This window comes from Stegostoma tigrinum, chromosome 1 (assembly GCF_030684315.1).
Source record: "Stegostoma tigrinum isolate sSteTig4 chromosome 1, sSteTig4.hap1, whole genome shotgun sequence".
NCBI classification, from domain to species: Eukaryota; Metazoa; Chordata; class Chondrichthyes; order Orectolobiformes; family Stegostomatidae; genus Stegostoma; species Stegostoma tigrinum.
Genome location: NC_081354.1, coordinates 108,084,341 through 108,104,350, shown reverse-complemented (window position 1 = coordinate 108,104,350; position 20,010 = coordinate 108,084,341). Strand labels below are relative to the sequence as shown.

Genomic DNA, 20,010 nt, shown 5'->3' with positions numbered 1-20,010 from the left:
TGGATTCTTAATTCCAGATATATTATTGAATTCAAATTCTACCATCTGCTGTGGTGTGATTCGAACCCGACTCCCCAGAAATATATTTGGGTCTCAGGAATAACAGACCAGAGATACCACTGGGTCATCGCCTCCCCTAATATCATTAGTTTTATATGGTTGATGCCTTGAAGATCACCTTTCAAAATTCTGTTATTGCTGCAATAGTGCCTGCAGATTAGAAGGAATATATATAAGAAAGGAAAGAAGGGAATTACAGATCTGTTGATCTGATCTCAGTCATCTGGAATCTTTTTTGAAGGATGTGATAATTAGATATTTAAAAAATAATGTCTGATTAATCAGAATCAATATGGATTTATGAAGGGAAGTCATGTTTGACAAACCTGTGAGCATTTTTTGAGCATGTTCCTAGCAGTATCTACCAGCAGAGCCAGTGGATGTGGTTGGATTTTCTGAAGGTTGTTGATAAAGTCTTACAAGAGATTAATAAACAAAAGTAAAGATCAGTGGATTGGGGATAATGTAGGAGCAGGGATAAAGGACAGGTTAAAAGGCACAAAACAGAGTATAAATAAATGGGTAATAGTCTGTGTATTGCAAGGATCAAGGCTTAGGCCCCAGCTATTCACAATCTGGATCATTGATTTAGATGTGGGAACCAAAAGTAATATTTCCAAGTTTGCTGAAGACACAGCTATAAAAATATGCTACTACAGTTGCTCCAGCACCCATAATTCCAATATATCATAGGGTTGTCACTGAGCTATGTGCAGCATTCATCGTTGAAACGTCCAATTTCCATTTGTATGTTGTCCACCTCAACAAAGCTGAGATCACACCGTTTGTGCAGCTTAGAGACATGAGCACCCAGCACTGGATTTTTTTGGGCCTTTTTGTCAGGAGCTTGGGGTAGAAGGTTTGGCAAAATGCCACAGGATGATATTGGTATTGTCCCTGATGTCTTGCTGCCTCTGTGCCATGTTGCCAGTGGCAAGAAGATCAAGTTCACCAGGTGGCAAATTGGGCTACTTAGGTGGCAAATTCAGAATCACTTCAGATCAACCTTAAATGGAGATGCAGACCCTGCAGTAGCCCCTTGAATGCCCACTGCATGCAATATGCCGCCCTCGGTTCTGCCGGTTATTGGAGTGGGATCGTAGAGCTGTATTTGTCCACGACAGCTGACCATCTGCTGTCTCCACAAAATTCAGTTCTAAAAGTCAAAATGAGTTGCTTCAATTCAGTTTCGAGATTGCAGATCCCGAGCCACTAAGTTAACTTCTGGAATTCACTGACATAGTGTCACTAAAACCTCCCAGCAACCTCCTTGACGCAGGAGCCACCTTCAAGTTAACAAAGGGGTCTCTGTTACAAGTGAGCTTGCTATATATTGCTTATCCATAAGATCAAGCTTTTCCTTATTTATGTGACTGCTGTGCTTAAATTCATAGCGATAGGCTAAAAGCAAGATAGGTTTAAGAATCTGGGAGTAGAAAATCAAGTTATTTTCATAGCCTTTGAGAATTAGAATCTTTCAGTTATCTCAGGCTACTAGTTGACAATGAATTTTCACCAATTTTTGTTCTGTTTGATATTTTTAGTTGTGTTTCCCCTGTTAGAAATTCTAGCTTTAATTTACTACTGATGGCAAGAGTTGCACTAACAGGCTGTGGCTGGATATAACTTATCTTGCAACTACCATATTCAGGAAATAACCAACCACTCTGGGTCATATCTGCCCACACATATTTCAGTAACCACACTGCTGGGGCCTGTTGCTTACATGTTTCGAGGTCTCTGAAAGCTGGCCTTCAATCATCTCCACAACTTGCTCAAATGTAGGTCTTCTTAATGCATCAGCATCCCAGCAAGCCTTCATGACTTCATACCTTTGGGATGAAAACATTGTTCAGTGAATAGCAATGTCACAGGGAAAACAATTATATGAAAGAAGCTGGGTGTAACTCAACATGTTTTCAACCTAGTGAAAATTGATACTGTAGAGCTTCTTTCTTTTAGATGGTAAATGAGAGAGAAAATAACTGCAACTGAAACAAGGCTTAAAAGACATCAGAGAAGGTCAAAAGGGATCTGGTTTCATTTTAGGATAAAAGTCTTGAGCGTGATTGTATAAAACCTTTTCTTCCTCACCCATTGTTCTAATTTCATCACATTACCATTTGCCAAATGGCAACCTGTCCTAAGAATTTATTGAATTAGATTAAGTTTAAAGCATAGAAATAGCGTGGCATGTATGATCTTCACAAGGCTTCTCCCATCCTTCTTCACCTAACCTTCTCAGGATATCTTTCTTACCCTCTATTTCATCACATGTTTATCTAACTGCTCCTTACAAACATCCATCATACTTTGGTCAGTTACTCCTCAGGGTAGAGTGACCACTATTTTACCATCCTTTGGATAAAGGCATTTCTCTAGAATTCACCTTTCAATTAATGACAATGGCTGGCATTTAATGTGTTTACTTTTGCTGAAAAAAATGTAAAGCATTTTCCACGAGAGATAGTAGGAGCTGCAGATGCTGGAGAACAAAGTGTGGAGCTGGATGAACACAGCAGGCCAAGCAGCATCTTAGGAGCAGGAAAGCTTATGTTTTGGGCCTAGTCCCTTCTGCTTGTCCTGCCAGCCCTATCACAAAGGTCTCTTTTCCAGAGAAAGTAGTCACATGGAGTATGTATTCTTTTAAATTTAATTCTAATTTAATTTAAGGTAATGGATAATAACTAATTAATAAAGTAAGACAACAGCATAAGACCATCTTAACTATACACAAGGGCTCCGCTCCCACAGCTCTCTGGATCAAGAAATTCTCAAAATTTTCAAATCGCTCAGAGAAGAAACTCTACCTCATCTCAGTCATAAATCGGCACTCCTTTATTCTGAGACTTTGCCCTTTGATTCTAGACTCTCCCATGAGCAAAAGATCCTCTCAGCCTATCCTTGTCAATTTCCTTAACAAGCTGACATGTTTCGATGAAATAACTTCTCATTCTTCTAAATTCCAATAGGTACGCTCTCCAATCCATAGAGACCCAAAATTACTTTGAAAAACCTGAAGTCATTTCATTAATTTATTGTATAAAACAACCAATAATGCAGTGCAATATGGACTTCAGAGCTTTACAAGCAGCTAGAATCCACTTCATGCATTTGTGAAGCTGGGAAGTACATGGACAGCCTTTTTATATTCTGCCATGGGATGTGAGTGTCACTGGCTGGGTCAGTATTCATTGTCCCATCCATAGTCGCCCTTGAGAGGATGGTGGTGAGCTTCAACTGCCACAATCCATCTTCTGTGGTTAGATCAACAATATTTTAGGCTGTTCCAGGATTTTGACTGAGTGACAGTGAAGAAATGGTGATGTATTTCCAAGTCAGGATGGTAAGTCTCTAGGAGAGGAACTTGCAGATGGTGCTGTTCCACTGCATCTGCCGCCCTTGTCCTTCAGACGGATGTGTCCGTGAGTTTGGAAGGTGCTATCTATGGTGCCTTGGTGAATTTCTGCATTGCATCTTGTAGATGGGACACACTGTTGCTATTGTGGGTAGTGGAGGGAGTGGATGTTGGGGGATGTTAGTGCCAGGTTATTTTGTACTGGAGAGTGTCAAGCTTCTTGAGTGTTGTTGGAGTTGCACTCATTCAGGCAAATGGGGAGCATTCTATATTTCATCAAAACCCTGACTTGTGCCTGGTAGATAATGGGCTGGCTTTGGACAGTCAGGAGGTGAGTTACTCACCGCAGTATTCTTAGCCTCTGACTTGCTCTTGTAGCCATTATATTTGCATAGTCCAGTTCAGCTTCTGGTCAATGGCAACTCCCAGGGTTTTAATGGTGAGGGCTTTAATGATATTAATGCTATTGAATGTAAAGGGCCGACTGTTAGATTCTCTCTTATTGGAGTTGGTCCTTGCCTGGCCTTTGTGTGAAGTGAATATTGCTTGTCACTTGTCAGCCCAAGACTGGATATTGTTCAGATCTTGTTCGACATGGACTACTTCAGTATCTGAGGAGTCATGAAATAGCGCTGAGCATTGTGCAATCATCAGCAAATATCCTCACTTCCAACCTTATAATGGAAGGAAGGTCATTGGTGGAGCAGCTAGGGATGGTTGGACCTAGGATACTACACTGAGAGCTCCTGCAGAGATATCCTGGAGTTGAGATGACCAACATCCAACAACCACAGCCATCTTCCTATGTTCTAGCTATGACTCCAATCACCAGAAAATTTGCCCCGATACACAATGATTCCAGTTTTTTCTAGGTCTCCTTGATGCCACATATGGTTGAATACAACCTTGATGCAGTTGTCACTCTTATATGATTCTCAATTCAACTCTTTTGTCCCTGTTTGAACTAAGGCTCTTGTTGAGATTAGAAGCTCAATGGCCCAGGCAGACCCCAAACTGGGGTATCACTAAACAGATTACTGCTGAGCTGCTTGCTAGCACTGTTTATGACACCTTCTGTCAATTCCCTGATGATTGAGAGTAACCTAAAGACTGTTGCAAATGCTTCAGCCTTACCTTTCGCACTGAAGTGCCAGGCTGTTCCGTTAATTGAGGATGGGGATATTTGTGGTGCCTCTTACTCCAAGCATTTGTTTTATTGACCACCACCATTCACTACTTGATGTGGTAGGAATGCAAATATTAATTTGATCTATTGTTTGTGGAACTGTTTAGCTCTGACCACCACTGGAAATGTTAGGCATGTAAGTAGTCCTGTGTTGTAGCTTCACCAGGTCAATACCTTATTTTTAGGTCATTCTCAATGTGAAGGTGGGATTTTGTCTCCACGAGGACTGTGTGGTGGTCGCTCTTACCAACATTGCCATGGACAGATACATCTGCAGCTGGAAGATTGGTAAGGATGATGTCAGTTGTGCTTTTCCCTCTTGCAAGTTCCCTGACCACCTGCTGCAGACTAAGTCTGGCAACAAAGTCCTTTAGGACTTGGCCAGTTTGATCAATAGTGTTACCAATTCTCTCTGAAGAAGCGTCCTGACCTGAAATGTCAAATTTCATGTTCCTCCAATGCTGCATGACCTTCTGTGCTCCTCCAGTTCCACACTGTGTTGACTCTGTCTTGATGACAGGCATTGGCATCCCCCACCCAGAGTATATTTTGCCATCTTCAGTGCTTCCTCCCAGTGTTGTTCAACATGGAGGAGTACTGATCATCAGTCAAGGGAGGATAGTACATGATAATCAGTAAGAGGTTTTCTTACCCATGTTTGACCTGTTACTATGAGACTTCATGGGGTGCAATGTTGAGCAACTCCAGGGTAACTCACTCCAAACTGTGTAATAAATGCCACCACCTCTGCTCCGTCTGTCCTATCAGTGGGACAGGCCATATCCAGGGACAGTGATGTTGGTGTCTGAGTCATTATCCGTAAGGTATGATTCTGTGAGTTTGACTATGTCAGGCTGTTGCTTGACTAGTCTGTAAGACAGCTCTCTCAGCTTTAGCACAAACCCCCATCACCTTCTCCATGGAATCTATATTACTTATATAACAACACTATTATTTAAAAGTGTCTTTGATATTTTAAAATGATCTAAGAAGAACATTGTGTTCTGAGGAAGGGTCACCGGACCCAAAACGTTAACTCTGCTTTCTCTTCCACAGATGCTGCCAGACCTCTGAGCTTTTCCAGCAACTGTGTTTTTGTTCCTGATTTACAGCATCCACAGTTGTTTTGGTTTTTACTGCATGGCTAAAGAGCCTCTGCTTGCGTTTGTCATTTTCTTTGTCTTGGTCAATGCCAATAGGTTGGTCAAATTTCATATCTTTTTTCAGACTGTGTGGTAATTAATATAACAGAGAGGCTTTCAAGGCCATTTTAGGTAACAGTTAAGATCCAACCACATGGATTTCAGTCTGGAGTCACACATAGGCCAGACCAGGTAAGGGCTGCAGTTTCCTTCCCTGAAGGACATTGGCAAACTAAATGAGTTCTTCCGACAATCAGAAATTGTTTCATGATCATCATTAGTCTCTTAATTCTAGATTTTGATTGAATTCAAATTAGAACAAAGAACAAAAGTAGCACAGGAACAGTTCCTTTGTCCCTCCAAGCCTAGGTCACCACATTTTGCCCTTTCATACTGAAACTGTCTTCACTTACAGGATCCATAAACCTCTATTCCATTTCTATTCACGTATTTGTCCAGGTGCTTCTTGAATGCTGCTATTGTGCCTGCTTCCACCACGTCCTCTAGCAATGTGTTTTCCAGATACTCATCACCGTTTGCGTGAAAAACCTGCCATGCACATCTCTTTTAGATTTGCCCCCTTGCACCTTGAACCTAGTAATTGACCCCACCATCCTGGAAAAAAGCTTCATACTTTCCACAATTGCACCATCTGCCTCAGTGGGATTTGAGCACAGGTCCCCAGAATGTCATCTGGGCTCCAGAATAATAGCCTAGCAATAAAACCATGAGGACACCAATCCGCCTGTGTCATTAAGGTTAATATGGAAAGTGCGACCAGAACGACGTCTATTGCACTGAGGCTGGTTCAGTTGTACTGGATAGCAAAGGAGGGATTGTAAAAAGGGATGCAATAGCTATAGGAACAAACAGGCATTTCTGCAATCACAAATGTGAGTCAAGGATCATATATTGCTTCTTTAGTGTCAAGATCAGGGACATTGCAGAACAACTGCAGAATACCCTGAAGGGAGAATTGATGGACAAGCATTTGTGTTCCATATCAGTGCCAGTGACTGAGGTACAAAGAGGGATGCAGTAGTTCAGGCAGATTTTAGGGAACTAAGAAGAAGACTTATAATCAGGACCTTTGAATTTGTAATTTCCAGATTTCTTCTTATGCCAGGCACTAAGTGACCATAGAAGTAGGTGGATAGAATAGATAGATAGATGGGATCTTGGGGTGTTTGTTCACAAATCCTTGAAGGTGGTAGGACAGGTTAATACGATAGATAAGAAGGCATTCTGGACACCACTCTCTACCTGTTGAGGCACAGATTATAAGAGTAAGGATGTTATGTTGGAACTGTACCGGACTTTAGTTAGGCCATAGCTGGAGTACTGTGTGCAGTTCTAATCTCTGCGCTATATGTAGGATGTGATTGCACGAGAGGGGGTGCAGAGAAGATTCACATGATGTTCCCTCATCTCGAGCGCGTTAGTAATGAGGAGAGGCTAGATAAGCTCAGGTTGTTTTCTTTGGAGTAGTGAAGGCTGAGATGGGGCCTGATGAAGCTGATGTAGGGCATGGACAGGGTGGTCAGAAAAAAGCTGTTCTCCTTCGTGGAAGGGTCAAGGACAACGGGGTATAATTTTGAAGTGAAAGCTAGGAGGTTTAGAAGGGTTTTGAGGAAAATAAATTTTACCCAGATAGGGACAGGGTCTGGAATGCATTGCTTAGGAGGGTTGTAGAGGCTGGCATTCTCACAACCTTTAAAAAGTCATAAGTCAAGGCTATGGGCAGGAAAGCTGACATTTTGGGTCTAGAGCCTTCTTCTGAAGAAGGGTCTAGGCCCGAAATGTCAGCTTTCCTGCACCTCTGATGTTGCTTGGCCTGCTGTGTTCATCCAGCCCTACACCTTGTTATCTCAGATTCTCCAGCATCAGCAGTTTCTACTATATCTGCAACAATGCTATGGGCCTTGTGTGAGAAGGTGGAAGCGAGTGTAGATTAAGTGTAGCTTTGGCAGTACAGAATTACTGGGCCGAAGGGCCTCTTCTATACTGCATGATTCTATTACTCAAAGATGTTTGTTGGAGAGATGCTGCAGGAAGGAGGGCTTTAGATTCTTCAGATATTAGATTAGTTTTGAGAGAGCTGGGAGTGTAAAGGCCTAATGGCTACAACAGCTCTGATATGGTATCAGTGTTTTGAATCTTTTTTGCACCTTCTGCATTATCTATATTCTTTTGTCCTTATGCAGTGCCTTTGACCTAGTAAAATGACCTAAGGCAAACCACAGGAAGCTTTACTTTAAAGTATGATTTGATGAATGTTCTATTTAATTTTTAGTGTCAATTCTTTTGCTTCAAAGTTTTTTAATTCCATCACTCCAAAAATGAAAACTAATACCTAGTTTTCTTTGTACAGGTTGAATTAAGTGCTGCTGTTTTCCCTGACTTATGTATTCCTTTGCTCCACCACTCATTCATATGTTTACCACTCAAACAGTATGTGAAGTTCATATTCATTCTACCCAAAAACACCATCTCCCTGTTGACACTGAAGTTCTTTCATTCATGAAAATGACTACTCTATAAGCTTTTCCTTCTGTGCCTTTTGTTGCCTTGTGTGAACTTTTCCATTTCCATGGAATCACTACAGCGTGGAAACAGGCTCTTCAGCCAAATAAGCCCATACCAACCCTCAGAGCATTCCACCCAGACCCTTTCCCCAAACCCACCTAATCTACACACCCCTGAACACTATGGGCAATTTAGCACGGCCAATCCACCCAGCCGGCATCCCTTTGGACTGTGGGAGGAAACCAGAGCATCCGGAGGAAAGCCACGCAGACACGGCAAGAACTTGCAAACTCCACACAGACAGTTGCCCGAGGCTGGAATCAAACCTGGACCCTTAGTGCTGTGAGGCAGCAATGCTAACCACTGAGCCACCATACTGTTCTCAAAAGAAGACTCCACTGAGATCTGTAACAGGTCTTCTAATTTTCCCCTGAAATATCTAGCTCCAAATATTAAATTATTCCCCTAGTCAGAGACTCAACCTGAAGCAAAAATGCCCTATCTGATCCACTTTCAGGCATTGATTTACCATGCATCACTTTTGGAGAATCAAATGCGTTTCCTTCAGATCTTCAAATGTTGCACTGTATGAAGAATTAACTGGAATTCTGCAATATTAGTTTTAAGCAAATAGAAAGTGCAATATTTATATCTAATAATAAATTTTATTCAATTTCTATTGTGTTTAATTTAAAATGACCTTTCAATTTACATTACAATTTCGATTTCCAAATCGTCAATTAATTATTTTGAAGTATCTTCACTTCCTAAGTATGTAAATGTAACAGCAAATTTGCATAGCTAATTTGCTTTGGTGGCATTTATTCAGGAGTGACTGTTAGTAATGACAATGGGTGAGTCTTGCCTGCTAAGTAAAAACCGAAAGCACTGCAGATGCTGTAAATTAGGAATAAAAACAGAGGTTGCTAGAAAAGTTCAGCAGGCCTAGCATTGTATGTGAAGAAAACATCAGAGTTAGCGCTTTAGGTCCAGTGACTCTTTCTCAGAACTGTTCTGAGCTGGGCTGAGCTTTTCCAGCAACTTCTGTTTTTGCTCTTGAGTCTTACCTACTGTCTTTTGAATACATGTGAGTAGAGAGGGCTATATTATAAATCAGATATTACATGCCACCAGATTATAGTCCAAACAGGTTTATTTGAAATCACAAGCTCTTGTCTCTAGCATCATTTTTTAAAAATTTTTTGTAGTTATCTCTCTATTTTAATTTATCGGATCATAGGTCATCCCCTTCACCTGCTGTTCTGTTGTTGCCACTTTACTCATACCATTTGACAGTTGTGATCACCTGCAAAGACTTCTTATTCAGCCTGTTAACATTCCACTCAAGTTATTTGTACTATCTTTTGACATTCTTAATTACCTAGAATTATCTTGCAATAATCTCTCTGCCTATAAATTCTATGCCGATGTACTTCCTTCCACTTCACCTGACAAAGGTACAGAGCTTAGAAAGTTTTTTTTCAAATAAACCTGTTGGACTATAAGCTGGTATTGAGTGACTTCTGACTTTATCCCCCAAGTCCAACACCAGCATCTCCACATCATATTATAAGAGCAGCTGGATGAACACAGCAGGCCAAGCAGCATTTTAGGAGAACAAAAGCTGACCTTTTGGGCCCAGACCCTTCATCAGAAAAGGAGGATGGAGAGAGAGTTCTGAAATAAATAGGGAGAGAGGGGGAGGCAGACCTGAAGAAGTTACCCTCTTCCCTCTGGAAACCATCTTCGGTCCACCTCCCCCTCTCTCCCTATGTATTTCAGAACCCTCTCCCCAACCCCCTTTTCTGATGTAGGGTCTAGGCCCGAAACGTTGGCTTTTGTGCTCCTAAGATGCTGCTTGGCCTGCTGTGTTCATCCAGCTCCACACTTTGTTATCTTGGATTCTCCTGCATCTGCAGTTCCCGTTATCTTTTATAATAGCAGGTCTGACTCCAATAACAGCAGTCTTCAGTCGCAAAATGATTAATATCCTCAGGTTCTGAGGCAAGGTTTAAACCATAACTTTTTAAATTAGACACCCTATCACTGAACCAAACAAACGTTGAAATGGTCTTACTAGCATCATATTTATTACGCAGCTCACTATAACAAAATATTATTATGTTACATAGATTTAGATCTGAACAGATCAGTTTGAAAATATCTAAAATTAGATGACTGAACAAGTTAGCATTTGGTATGGATGGACATTTGCCTCCATTCATAACAATCACAAAGGAATACAAGCAAGAGGAAAATGATGTACTAAAAGTAGTCAGAAAAATCACACACAATTCATAATGAACTCTGCTTTTATGGAAACCGACAGCTGGCTACAGGATGAAGTTGTAACACCTGAAGCGATGTAAAACACTATGACTTCACATCCCCTAAACAAAACAACTAATCTACAACACAAATGATTAAGCATCACACATGTGCTTATTTTGGCTTATTGACAATGAACTGCTAAACTGGATAATGGTTTCTGTTTCAAATCTGACAACATGTCAAGCTGTTGTCTGAGCAAACGCTGACACACAATAAAAGGATATTCACAAAAAAAGACAGTTTGTGCTGAAACCATTTAGAGAAAATCATTTACTTACAATTCAGTAGATGCAAGTTCAGGACTTAGCATTCGGTACCCTTCCTTGATCATTTTATAGAACTTATTATCCACAGGAATACCAGGGTAAGGGCTGCTCCCTGTAATGAAAGAATGTTAAACCATTCATTACAGGCTTCCATACAAGTGCACACTTTTAAAGCAATTAGTACTATAATGAAGAGGCAAAAGGGATGCAATCTTACCTAATGAGAAAATTTCCCATAATAAAATGCCATAAGACCAGACATCACTCTCAAATGTGTACACACAGTCAAAAATGCTCTCTGGAGCCATCCATTTCACAGGAAGACGAGCCTGAATTTGAAGAAGATTGTTTAACTAAAGGTGACTGTGAGTATGTAATGAACTTATTTTCAAGACCGTCTACACAAGATAAATCAAAATCTAATTGTCGGATTAATCAATATGAGGATGCCTTGTCATATGGGGTGTGTAAAATATTCCAAGAGATTTATGGACAAATTGAGACGCCGATTACAATCATGCATTCAAAAATGTATTGCAGAGGCGTCAGGATGCTTTGCAATGGAGAGGGTAGGAGAACACATTGATCAGGAACAGCACTGCCAAGAGACAGAGTAAAGGAAAATGCTGTGATATATGTCGGTGTCCCTGACAGTCCAGTGTGGACATTTGTCTGAGTTCTTGGTGATCAGATGGTGATCTGATGTGTGTTTGCGTTCCTACAGTTACAGTTCAGATGTTCTGATGGTCCAGAACTGCACACGACAGAGTTCCTGTTGGTTGTGTCTCAGAAACCAGTGGTTAACCCTCCAGAATGACTTACATTGCCTTTCACCACATAGTTGGAATCATTCCTGATATCTCTAGCCAGACCAAAATCACATATTTTTGCAATTTGTCCATTGGTTAGAAGAATATTTCTTGCTGCCAAGTCTCTGTGAATGCACTGCAATAAGTGAAATATGTAATTTAATACAGTGTTTAATGGCTATATAGATAATATTTACACTTTATAGAATTATGAATCTGAAATGGTCATCACCAACAGTATGTTCAATAATGAAAGCTTACATTCTTAGAAGAAAGGAAGTTCATTCCCTTTGCAACTTGATAAGAAAAGATGAGAAGATCTTCAATTTCCAAAGCCAAGTTATATTCTTCAGTGACACCATTGTTGTTTTCCTTATCACTGTATGATTCTAACCAACAAAATATTTGACATTAATTGAAAATGATAACTAAAATGCAAAAATTAAAATATAATTTTCATTAACTTACATGATTTTTTTCCCAAATTGCTTTGATATTTGGTGCAAATGGAAAAACTGTATTTGTTCAATTTATTTAGTGTCTTTTGTGGCATCAGGGAATCACAAAGTGCTTTTACTGCCAATGAAATACCTTTAAGTATAGTCACCATTGTAACATGGTCAGCATGGTAAATAATTTAGACTTGTATGAGCATTTGCAGCATAAAAAGTTAAAACAGTGAAATCCACTCATTTACAATTCAAATACATGCAAATATCAGTCCTTTGCACGCTTTCCTACTGTATTTTATCTGTTTAACTCTTCAATTTAAAGTTACAGTTTGAGTATCACATAGATGTTTACAAACTGGAATTACAGCATTTGGTTATACTTTGAGACCTTCCAATATCGGTTTTAAAGAAAACATAATTTACTTGCATACAAAGATGTTACATTCTACCGAATTCGACTTTGATGCCATAATTGCATGACCAACATGTAAAAGGAAGGTCAGTGTTACAGCTATGCAAGTGCAGCAGAAACAACAACAAAACGTTCAGAATTTTCAAGCAACTTTCATTTGAATGCAGTGTTGTAACAAATTGTCAGATTGTTACGGTTCATGCACCAGCTGTGTCTTAGTAAATATGTATTTGCCTGTGAATCTTCTAGTGGTTGACTCCTACTCCAGAGTTTGAGCGAAAAATCAAGGCTGACACTTCAATGTGATATGTCATGTTTACCTGTACAATTGTTACTCCTAGTGCCCCAGTCGAAATATATCCAAAAACAACATCACAAAAAAAAACACACATATGTGTCATTTTAAAGTTGTTGCTTGTGTGAGATAACTGAACACAAATGAGGTGCCACATTTTCTACATTACAACAATGAATATATTTGAAGTACTTCATGGACTACAAGCTGCTTTGAGACATCTGCCGATCAAAACAAATGCTATAAATGCAAATATCTATATTTTTCCCTTTTGAATTGAAATCCTTCAAAGATTGAATGAGGCCTTGAGTTGGAAGATGGGGCTTTGTGCTTTAGTGAAAAATGCAGCATGAGATCATGATCCACTCCAGCCCTGTTCCCCTCAGTTCGCCACAATTCTGGCAGTTTTCCTACTTGCTGTCCACCTAGAAAGGCAGGCGAACTGCAGCTGTAGGTTTCAGGTACTGTAACAGCTGGATAAAGTTGGTTGCCAGTGGGTTCGCTGAAGCAAATGTGGTGGTTTCTTAAAATAAATCAACAATTTAATGGAACAGGATACTGCACAGTCTTTTATGAAAATATTCAATATTTAAATCATTTCAGAAATATTTGGTACTCGGAACATGCCTTGTGTTCAATATTGCTGGGGTTCTTATCACACGAATTGTAGTACATGTTGTGACTCGATTATTAGCATGCATTATAACTGCCTGTATTTGCACAAGATTCCGTTGGAAAGTTCTGAGAGTTAAAGCAAGCAGTAGTGAGCTGGTGAAAAGTAGGTCATGTTCCAGTCCCAGTGCATTTTTCTGATTATCTTGCGCTCATATCTCCATTTAATCAGATCAGTCTCTATCATAGGAACTCAGGTACCAAGACCAGTGAGCAAGCAAATCCTCAATTCTGCTGTTCAGGAATCTTGCATCATTTGTAAACAATTTTCTTTCTATGAAATTAAACTTCAAGCCTATCTGCTGACGTTATGTTCTGCACGTTCACACACATCTTACCCTTGTTTGGGGATTTTCTTTGGTCCACATGTTTTTGTGGCAATGCTGTGCAACTTGGTTTCATTTCCATATATGATCCAGAACCATTTCTGTAGCAAGGGATCGAGTGATATAAAAGATCGTTATTAATTTCTAGCAAGTGGTGAAGCAAATCATTTTTTTTTGTTTTCAGGCAGATAGAATATCTTGGCTTTTGCTATCTTACACAATAGCTTATTTTCACATCCAGAAATGTCCATGAGTTGGTCTGCAAGCTATGAATAAGTTATAAATAAAGAAGTAACTAATAAGCAGTTCATTAAAATTATTTAAAACAATTAGTGATTTACTGAAGGAAAATGTTGAAAGGTGGGCTGGCAGGGTTATTGAAGTACAATGCCAAATGGACAAATAAAGCAAATTGTTTTATGACAGCTAAGTAAAACTGTTTTAGAAGTGAATGCAATTAGTTAAGTGGTGACTACAATAATTTTGCCTGGATATTGATTTAATTGTGAGCTACCACGTCATTATGTTCCTGTCACACAATACAATGCTTTACTCCAACCACAAAAGGGACAGGGTGGAAACAGTGATAATGTGAACTGCAGATGGTAGAGAATCCAAGATAACAAAGTGTGAAGCTGGATGAACACAGCAGACCAAGCAGCATCTCAGGAGCACAAAAGCTGATGTTTCGGGCCTAGACCCTGCATCAGAGAGCTCTCTGATGCAGGGTCTAGGCCTGAAACACCAGCTTTTGTGCTCCTGAGATGCTGCTTGGCCTGCTGTGTTCATCCAGCTTCACACTTTGTTATCTAGGGTAGAAACAATATTCACTTTATAAAAGGTTACTGAAGGATGTAAATGAACAACAACAGCTTTTAGTGGAAATCTTTTAACCCACAGTTATTGAAACAAATCTTTCTCATGAACCTCCATTTAAATCTGATTATCTGTTCATACAGAATAGAAGTCCAAATTCATTGACCGGCATCCTTTACTGCTGGAATGCCTGAAAAATGGCTGACCCAAAATTAGAACTAAAAATAAATAAACACTGGAAAGTGATCTGCAGGGCAAGAAGCATAGACAGAATTTTCCAAGAGAGTCAGAGTCCCAGTAGCAGCTGGAAATGCACAGCAAATTCTGGTTGGCCAGCAGGACATTTGCCTTGTGCAGCTCACGAATAAACTGCCACTTGGTTACCAGTTAGTAACTGCAGGACATAAAAACATGCCCTACTCCACCATTCAAGACAATCATGGCTGGACTCACCTCAGCTCAATTCCATGTTCTGCTTTCTATAAACCTTTAGCACATCACTAATTAAATATCTCCTTAGATACACAGTGCCCTGGCATCCATCACACTCTCGGATCATCAATTCCACAGATGCATGATGCTTTGAGAGAAGTAATTCCTCCTCATCTCTGTTTTAATCTGCCATGCCTTATCCTGAAATATTGATCTCGATTGTTCTTGATTGCCCCACAATGAGAAATATCCTCTCTATGTCTACTTTGTCAATTCCCTTTAATACCTTCAATACTTCAATTAGATTTCTTCTCATGCTTCTAAACTCAAGAGAATATAGGCCTAATGTGCTCAAGCTCTGACAATCCCCTTATCTCTAGAATCAATGCAGTGAACCTCCTCTGAGTTTCCTCCAATGCAACCATATATAAGGGGACTAAAAATTAACTTAATACCCCAAGAACGATTTACTAATGCCTTGTACCTCCCTATTTTTATACTCCATTCCTTTAGCAGAAAATAACAAAATTCCATTTGCTGCCGCTGACTATGTGTTGTACCTGTATACTAGTTTTCTGTGATTCATGCACAAGGACACCCTCTGCACCAAAACGCTCTGAAGTTTCTCTCTGTTCTGATAATAAATTGCCTTTCTCTGCCTCCAACCAAAATAGGTAACTTCATATTTATCCGTATTAACCTCCAGTGCCCAGTAGAGCTGCTGCTCCAGTCGGAGGACGGAGGCAGAGTAACCTCATCAGCACCATCAGGAATGGTGGTCAGTGCTGAGGGAGACAGGGACCTTGCAGCCTACAGAGGATTGGCCAAGGAAATTTTGAAATAGTTTACTAGTTATATTGATGGAGGGAACACACGTCTGGGCTAAATGCTGGGGCTTCCTGACCCACAGACTCTCTTTGAACAAATTCCTCAATGATGAGTTCGTATTTTATTCACCTCAAACTGCCCCTGACCCTGTCTTATGCAGGCCTGTGAAATTCTCCTCACATGCGAAGATAAAAAGAGCAAACTTAATATTTTAGATTGATGTCGTTTCATCTGGTCCAAATTTGGATTGGGTCATATTTAAGACATCCTGCTTGCGACCTGAATCAAGTTTTAAATCCCTCACATATTGTTGTTGTTAGTGCATGAGACTTAGGTAATAATAGGGCATTGAGCTGTTTATCATTGAGCTTTTTAATCAGGTTAGCTCATTAAAGCATGCATTTGAAACAAAAACTGAATAAAATGGAATACAGGGAGTTGGTCTTTTTGAAATTTTGCTGTCCAGTGTGGTAACTTGAAAAAATAGTAAATAAAAACTATTTTGTTCACTTAAAATATAGATGACAACCATGTTAATGGGACAGAGACATTCATAGTGTTAGGTACTGTTTTTTACCTCTCAGTGTTCCTCAGACTTGGAATATTCTCATATTGTGTCTTTGCCATATCCTGTTCTTTATGTTCTGGCCAAACAAATGAATCTCGTTTCCTTCTCAGAAAGTTCAGAAGGTCACCAAAACAGCAGTACTCAGTGATCACCAGAACTGGGCCTAGAACATAATCAATGCATGTAAATCAATTTATAATTCCCAGAAGAGTTCTTCAGCGTCCTAGAATTTGTCTGATTCTTATTTACAGAAAATACAAAAGTAGGTGGAAAGCAGGTTCTGAGAGGGATACAAACAGATTACAGAACAATATTGATTGGTTAAATTAGTAGGCATAAAGTTGGCACATGGAATATAACATGTGAAAATGTAAAGTTGTTCATTTTGAAAGGGAGAACAAAAAAGCAGAATATCATTTAAATAAAGAAAAGCTGCAGAAAGCTGCAACATAGAGGGACTTGGAGCTACGACATAGAAAGCTATCATCCAGGCACAGCAGGTAATCAGAAAGGCTAATAGAATTTGGACCCTTATTTCAGGGGAATTGGAGTAGGGAAGTCTTATTGCAACTGTACAAGGCACTTGGAAGATCGTATCTACAGTACTGTGAGCATTTTTGGTTCCATTATTTAAGGAAAGATGCCATTTCATTGGAGGCAATTCAGACAAGGTTCACTTGGATTTTACCTGGCATGAAGGGATTATTTTATGCATAAAAGTTAAACAGGTTAGGCCTTTGCTTATTGGAGTTTAGATGAACGACAGTTGATCTCATTGAAATATACAAAGTTTTTAAGGGGCTTGACAGTGTAAATGCTGAGAGGATATTTCCCTTCATGAGACTGTTTAGGATCAGAGGGCATTGTCTCAGAATAAAGAGGCACCAATCTAATACTGAGATGAGAAGGAATTCCCTCTCTCACAGAGGTGAGAGTCTTTGGAACTCCTTGCCACAGAGAGCTATGGGGGCAGAGTCCTTATGTATATTTATGGCTGAGGTAAATTTTAGGATCGGTTGGGGAATCAATGGTTACAGGGTAAGGGCAGGAAAGTGGACATATGAAATGTTGGATCAGCCAGGATCCTATTGAATGGCAGAACAGGTTCAAGGGGCCAAACAGCCTACTCCTGCTCCTATTTATTATGGTTGTATGGTCTACATTTTGTTGCATCTTCTCAAATTTCAATATTGTTAATATTTTCGGCTGAAATCTAGGTGGTATAAATGTAGCTGGCAGACTGGTTAGCAGGTGAGCAGGACAACAATAACATACACATATGTAATAAATGCCCTTTTGCAGAATATGCAAAATAAAAATATGCAAATTTGGGAGTCAGATAATAATGGCAGTTGATGGACAATTTGGTCAGATTTGTTTGTGAAATACAGCACATTGCTGTTGGGCCAATTGATGAATATCAGTGGTTCAGGACGACCTCACAAGTTTCCATGTAATTAATGTCCCTGTAATCAATGAATTAATGGTGAACAAAGACTATTTTGATTGATTTCAAGTAAGGCCAATGATCAATTGTGCTGCATTTAAACAGTTTCCTATTGGAAATGAAGTTTTCTCATTTCCATATGTGGTTTTCCACAAAAGATGTGAAGATGACAACAAATGTGGGTCTTCATTATCTGACAGGCAACTCTGAAATCTAAATAAATAATGTTTTATTTTTGAGTTGCGCAAGTTGTTCTGTTCTCCCGTTTAACTGGGAAGGTTTCCTTCAGCAACAGAGGTACAACCATATCTGAATCATAACGAAAGGCTGGTTCTCTATTTCTATAGGCTGGGACACATATCAAAAAATGATTGAGCTGCCATAGCAGGTTGTAAGTTTCATAAATCTCATGGAATAGAGACAAGTGTTGCATTACATTTGCGGCCAGCCCCCTGTAGTTCTATTTTTGTTAGAAGTTAAAACTTTAACAATATTATTTCCTACTGGACACACACAATAGATAGCATGCTCCAACAGTGACAATGAGGGTGGCACTGCTGTAATGGCCATGTCTCTGGACTAGCAATTCAGAAACTTAAGTTAATGTTCTGAGGATGTGGGTTCCAATCAGATGACAAAATTTTAACTTAATAAAAAGCTAGCCCTACAGCATCCATGCAAACATTACCAATTGTCGCAAAGACTCCTTTGGTTTGCTGACATCCTTTAGGGAAGGAAATCCACCTACAGGCTCACAACAATGGAGTTGACTCTTTGCTGCCTTCTGGGCAATTTGGTCGGGGTGGGGGGGGGTGCGGTAATAAACACTGGCCTAGCCAGTTGCTCCCACATCCTTTGAATGAATTTAAAGTAAGACACACAAAAAAGACATTCCGGACATTTTTGTGACAAGCTGATCCTTCTGGAAAACATTGAATACAATTAATAATTCAATGTCACTTCTGGAAAATAGGGGGCACCTCTGTATGTTTTGTTGCTGTAGCAGATCAGTTCATTTCCTTTACTGATCTTCAGGCTGCTGAGGCCTGGGACTGATACAGGCAGGTTGGAAAGCCCACAGTTATAAAACTAAAAGGGTAAGAATTGAATAAACGCATCTAAAATTACAGACTGATTTACTGTTTACAATGTAGCAAAGAACTCCATTGCAAGATTTTCAATTTGACATCCAGCAAACCACCAAATGTTAACCAAATAATCTAGGATCCCAGCCAAACCAAAATTTGGGCAGTGCAGTTTTCTCATTCAAGATTGCTTAAGTTAAAAAGGAGAAGCAGTGGTTACAGTAATGGTACCTTTGAGACATAAGTGGGTGAACATACACAAGATGCAAGAAATAGGAGCAGAAGTGGTGTTACCCAGAGACAGCACTATCTATTCATACCCATTGCCATCATTCAGAACTATGCTACTGCTCAGACAGCAACTCAGGGTGCAGTTCACTGGAACATTTTCATTGATAAAATTGGAGAAAACATGCGGGCCAAGCAGGTAACAGTCCACACTGTTGCCTGCCCCAGCGGTTTGACACATTCCATTTCACGCTGCAAACTTTTTCAACTTTTGAAATAATCATGCATTTTAAGCTGCATTTCTCTCAAGACTATTTTTATTCATTCGCAGGATGACAGACTACTGGATGAGCCAGTATTTATTGCCCAGGCCAGAGGGCTGTTAAGAGCCAGCCACATTGCTGTGGGTCTGGAGTCATATGTAGGCCAAACCAGGTAAGGATGACAGTTTCTTTCCCTAAAGGACATCAGTGGACGAGATGTTTTCTTTTCCCCAACAGTCTACAGTGGATTCATGATCATCATTAGACCCCTAATTCCAGTTTGATTGACTTCAAATACCACAATCTGCCCTGGTGAGATTTCAACCCAGGTCCCCAGAACATTACCTAGGCCTCTGAATTATCAGTCCAATGATGATACCACGAGGCATTGGATCTCTTATTAAAATCTTCTGAATAAATCTTCAAGTTAAAATAAGTTGAAAGGTACAACTAGGCTGGAATAATACTGTTCATGAGACTGGGGATCTTTTTATATTTACTACCTACA

At 39.8% G+C, this 20,010-nt stretch overlaps 1 protein-coding gene across 1 annotated transcript in view; it reads right to left on the bottom strand.

The window, feature by feature from the left end:
- LOC125457782 (mast/stem cell growth factor receptor Kit-like) overlaps window positions 1-20,010 on the bottom strand; it is a 92,245-nt gene that overhangs the window by 9,381 nt on the left and 62,854 nt on the right. Inside the window, exons 14-20 of the mRNA XM_048542378.1 lie at window positions 16,489-16,642; window positions 13,848-13,936; window positions 11,940-12,067; window positions 11,692-11,814; window positions 11,087-11,198; window positions 10,882-10,981; window positions 1,787-1,892 (exon numbers count right to left, since the gene is read on the bottom strand). Of these exons, the coding sequence (XP_048398335.1) occupies window positions 1,787-1,892; window positions 10,882-10,981; window positions 11,087-11,198; window positions 11,692-11,814; window positions 11,940-12,067; window positions 13,848-13,936; window positions 16,489-16,642 (812 nt within the window). The remainder of the gene's footprint in view (window positions 1-1,786; window positions 1,893-10,881; window positions 10,982-11,086; window positions 11,199-11,691; window positions 11,815-11,939; window positions 12,068-13,847; window positions 13,937-16,488; window positions 16,643-20,010) is intronic.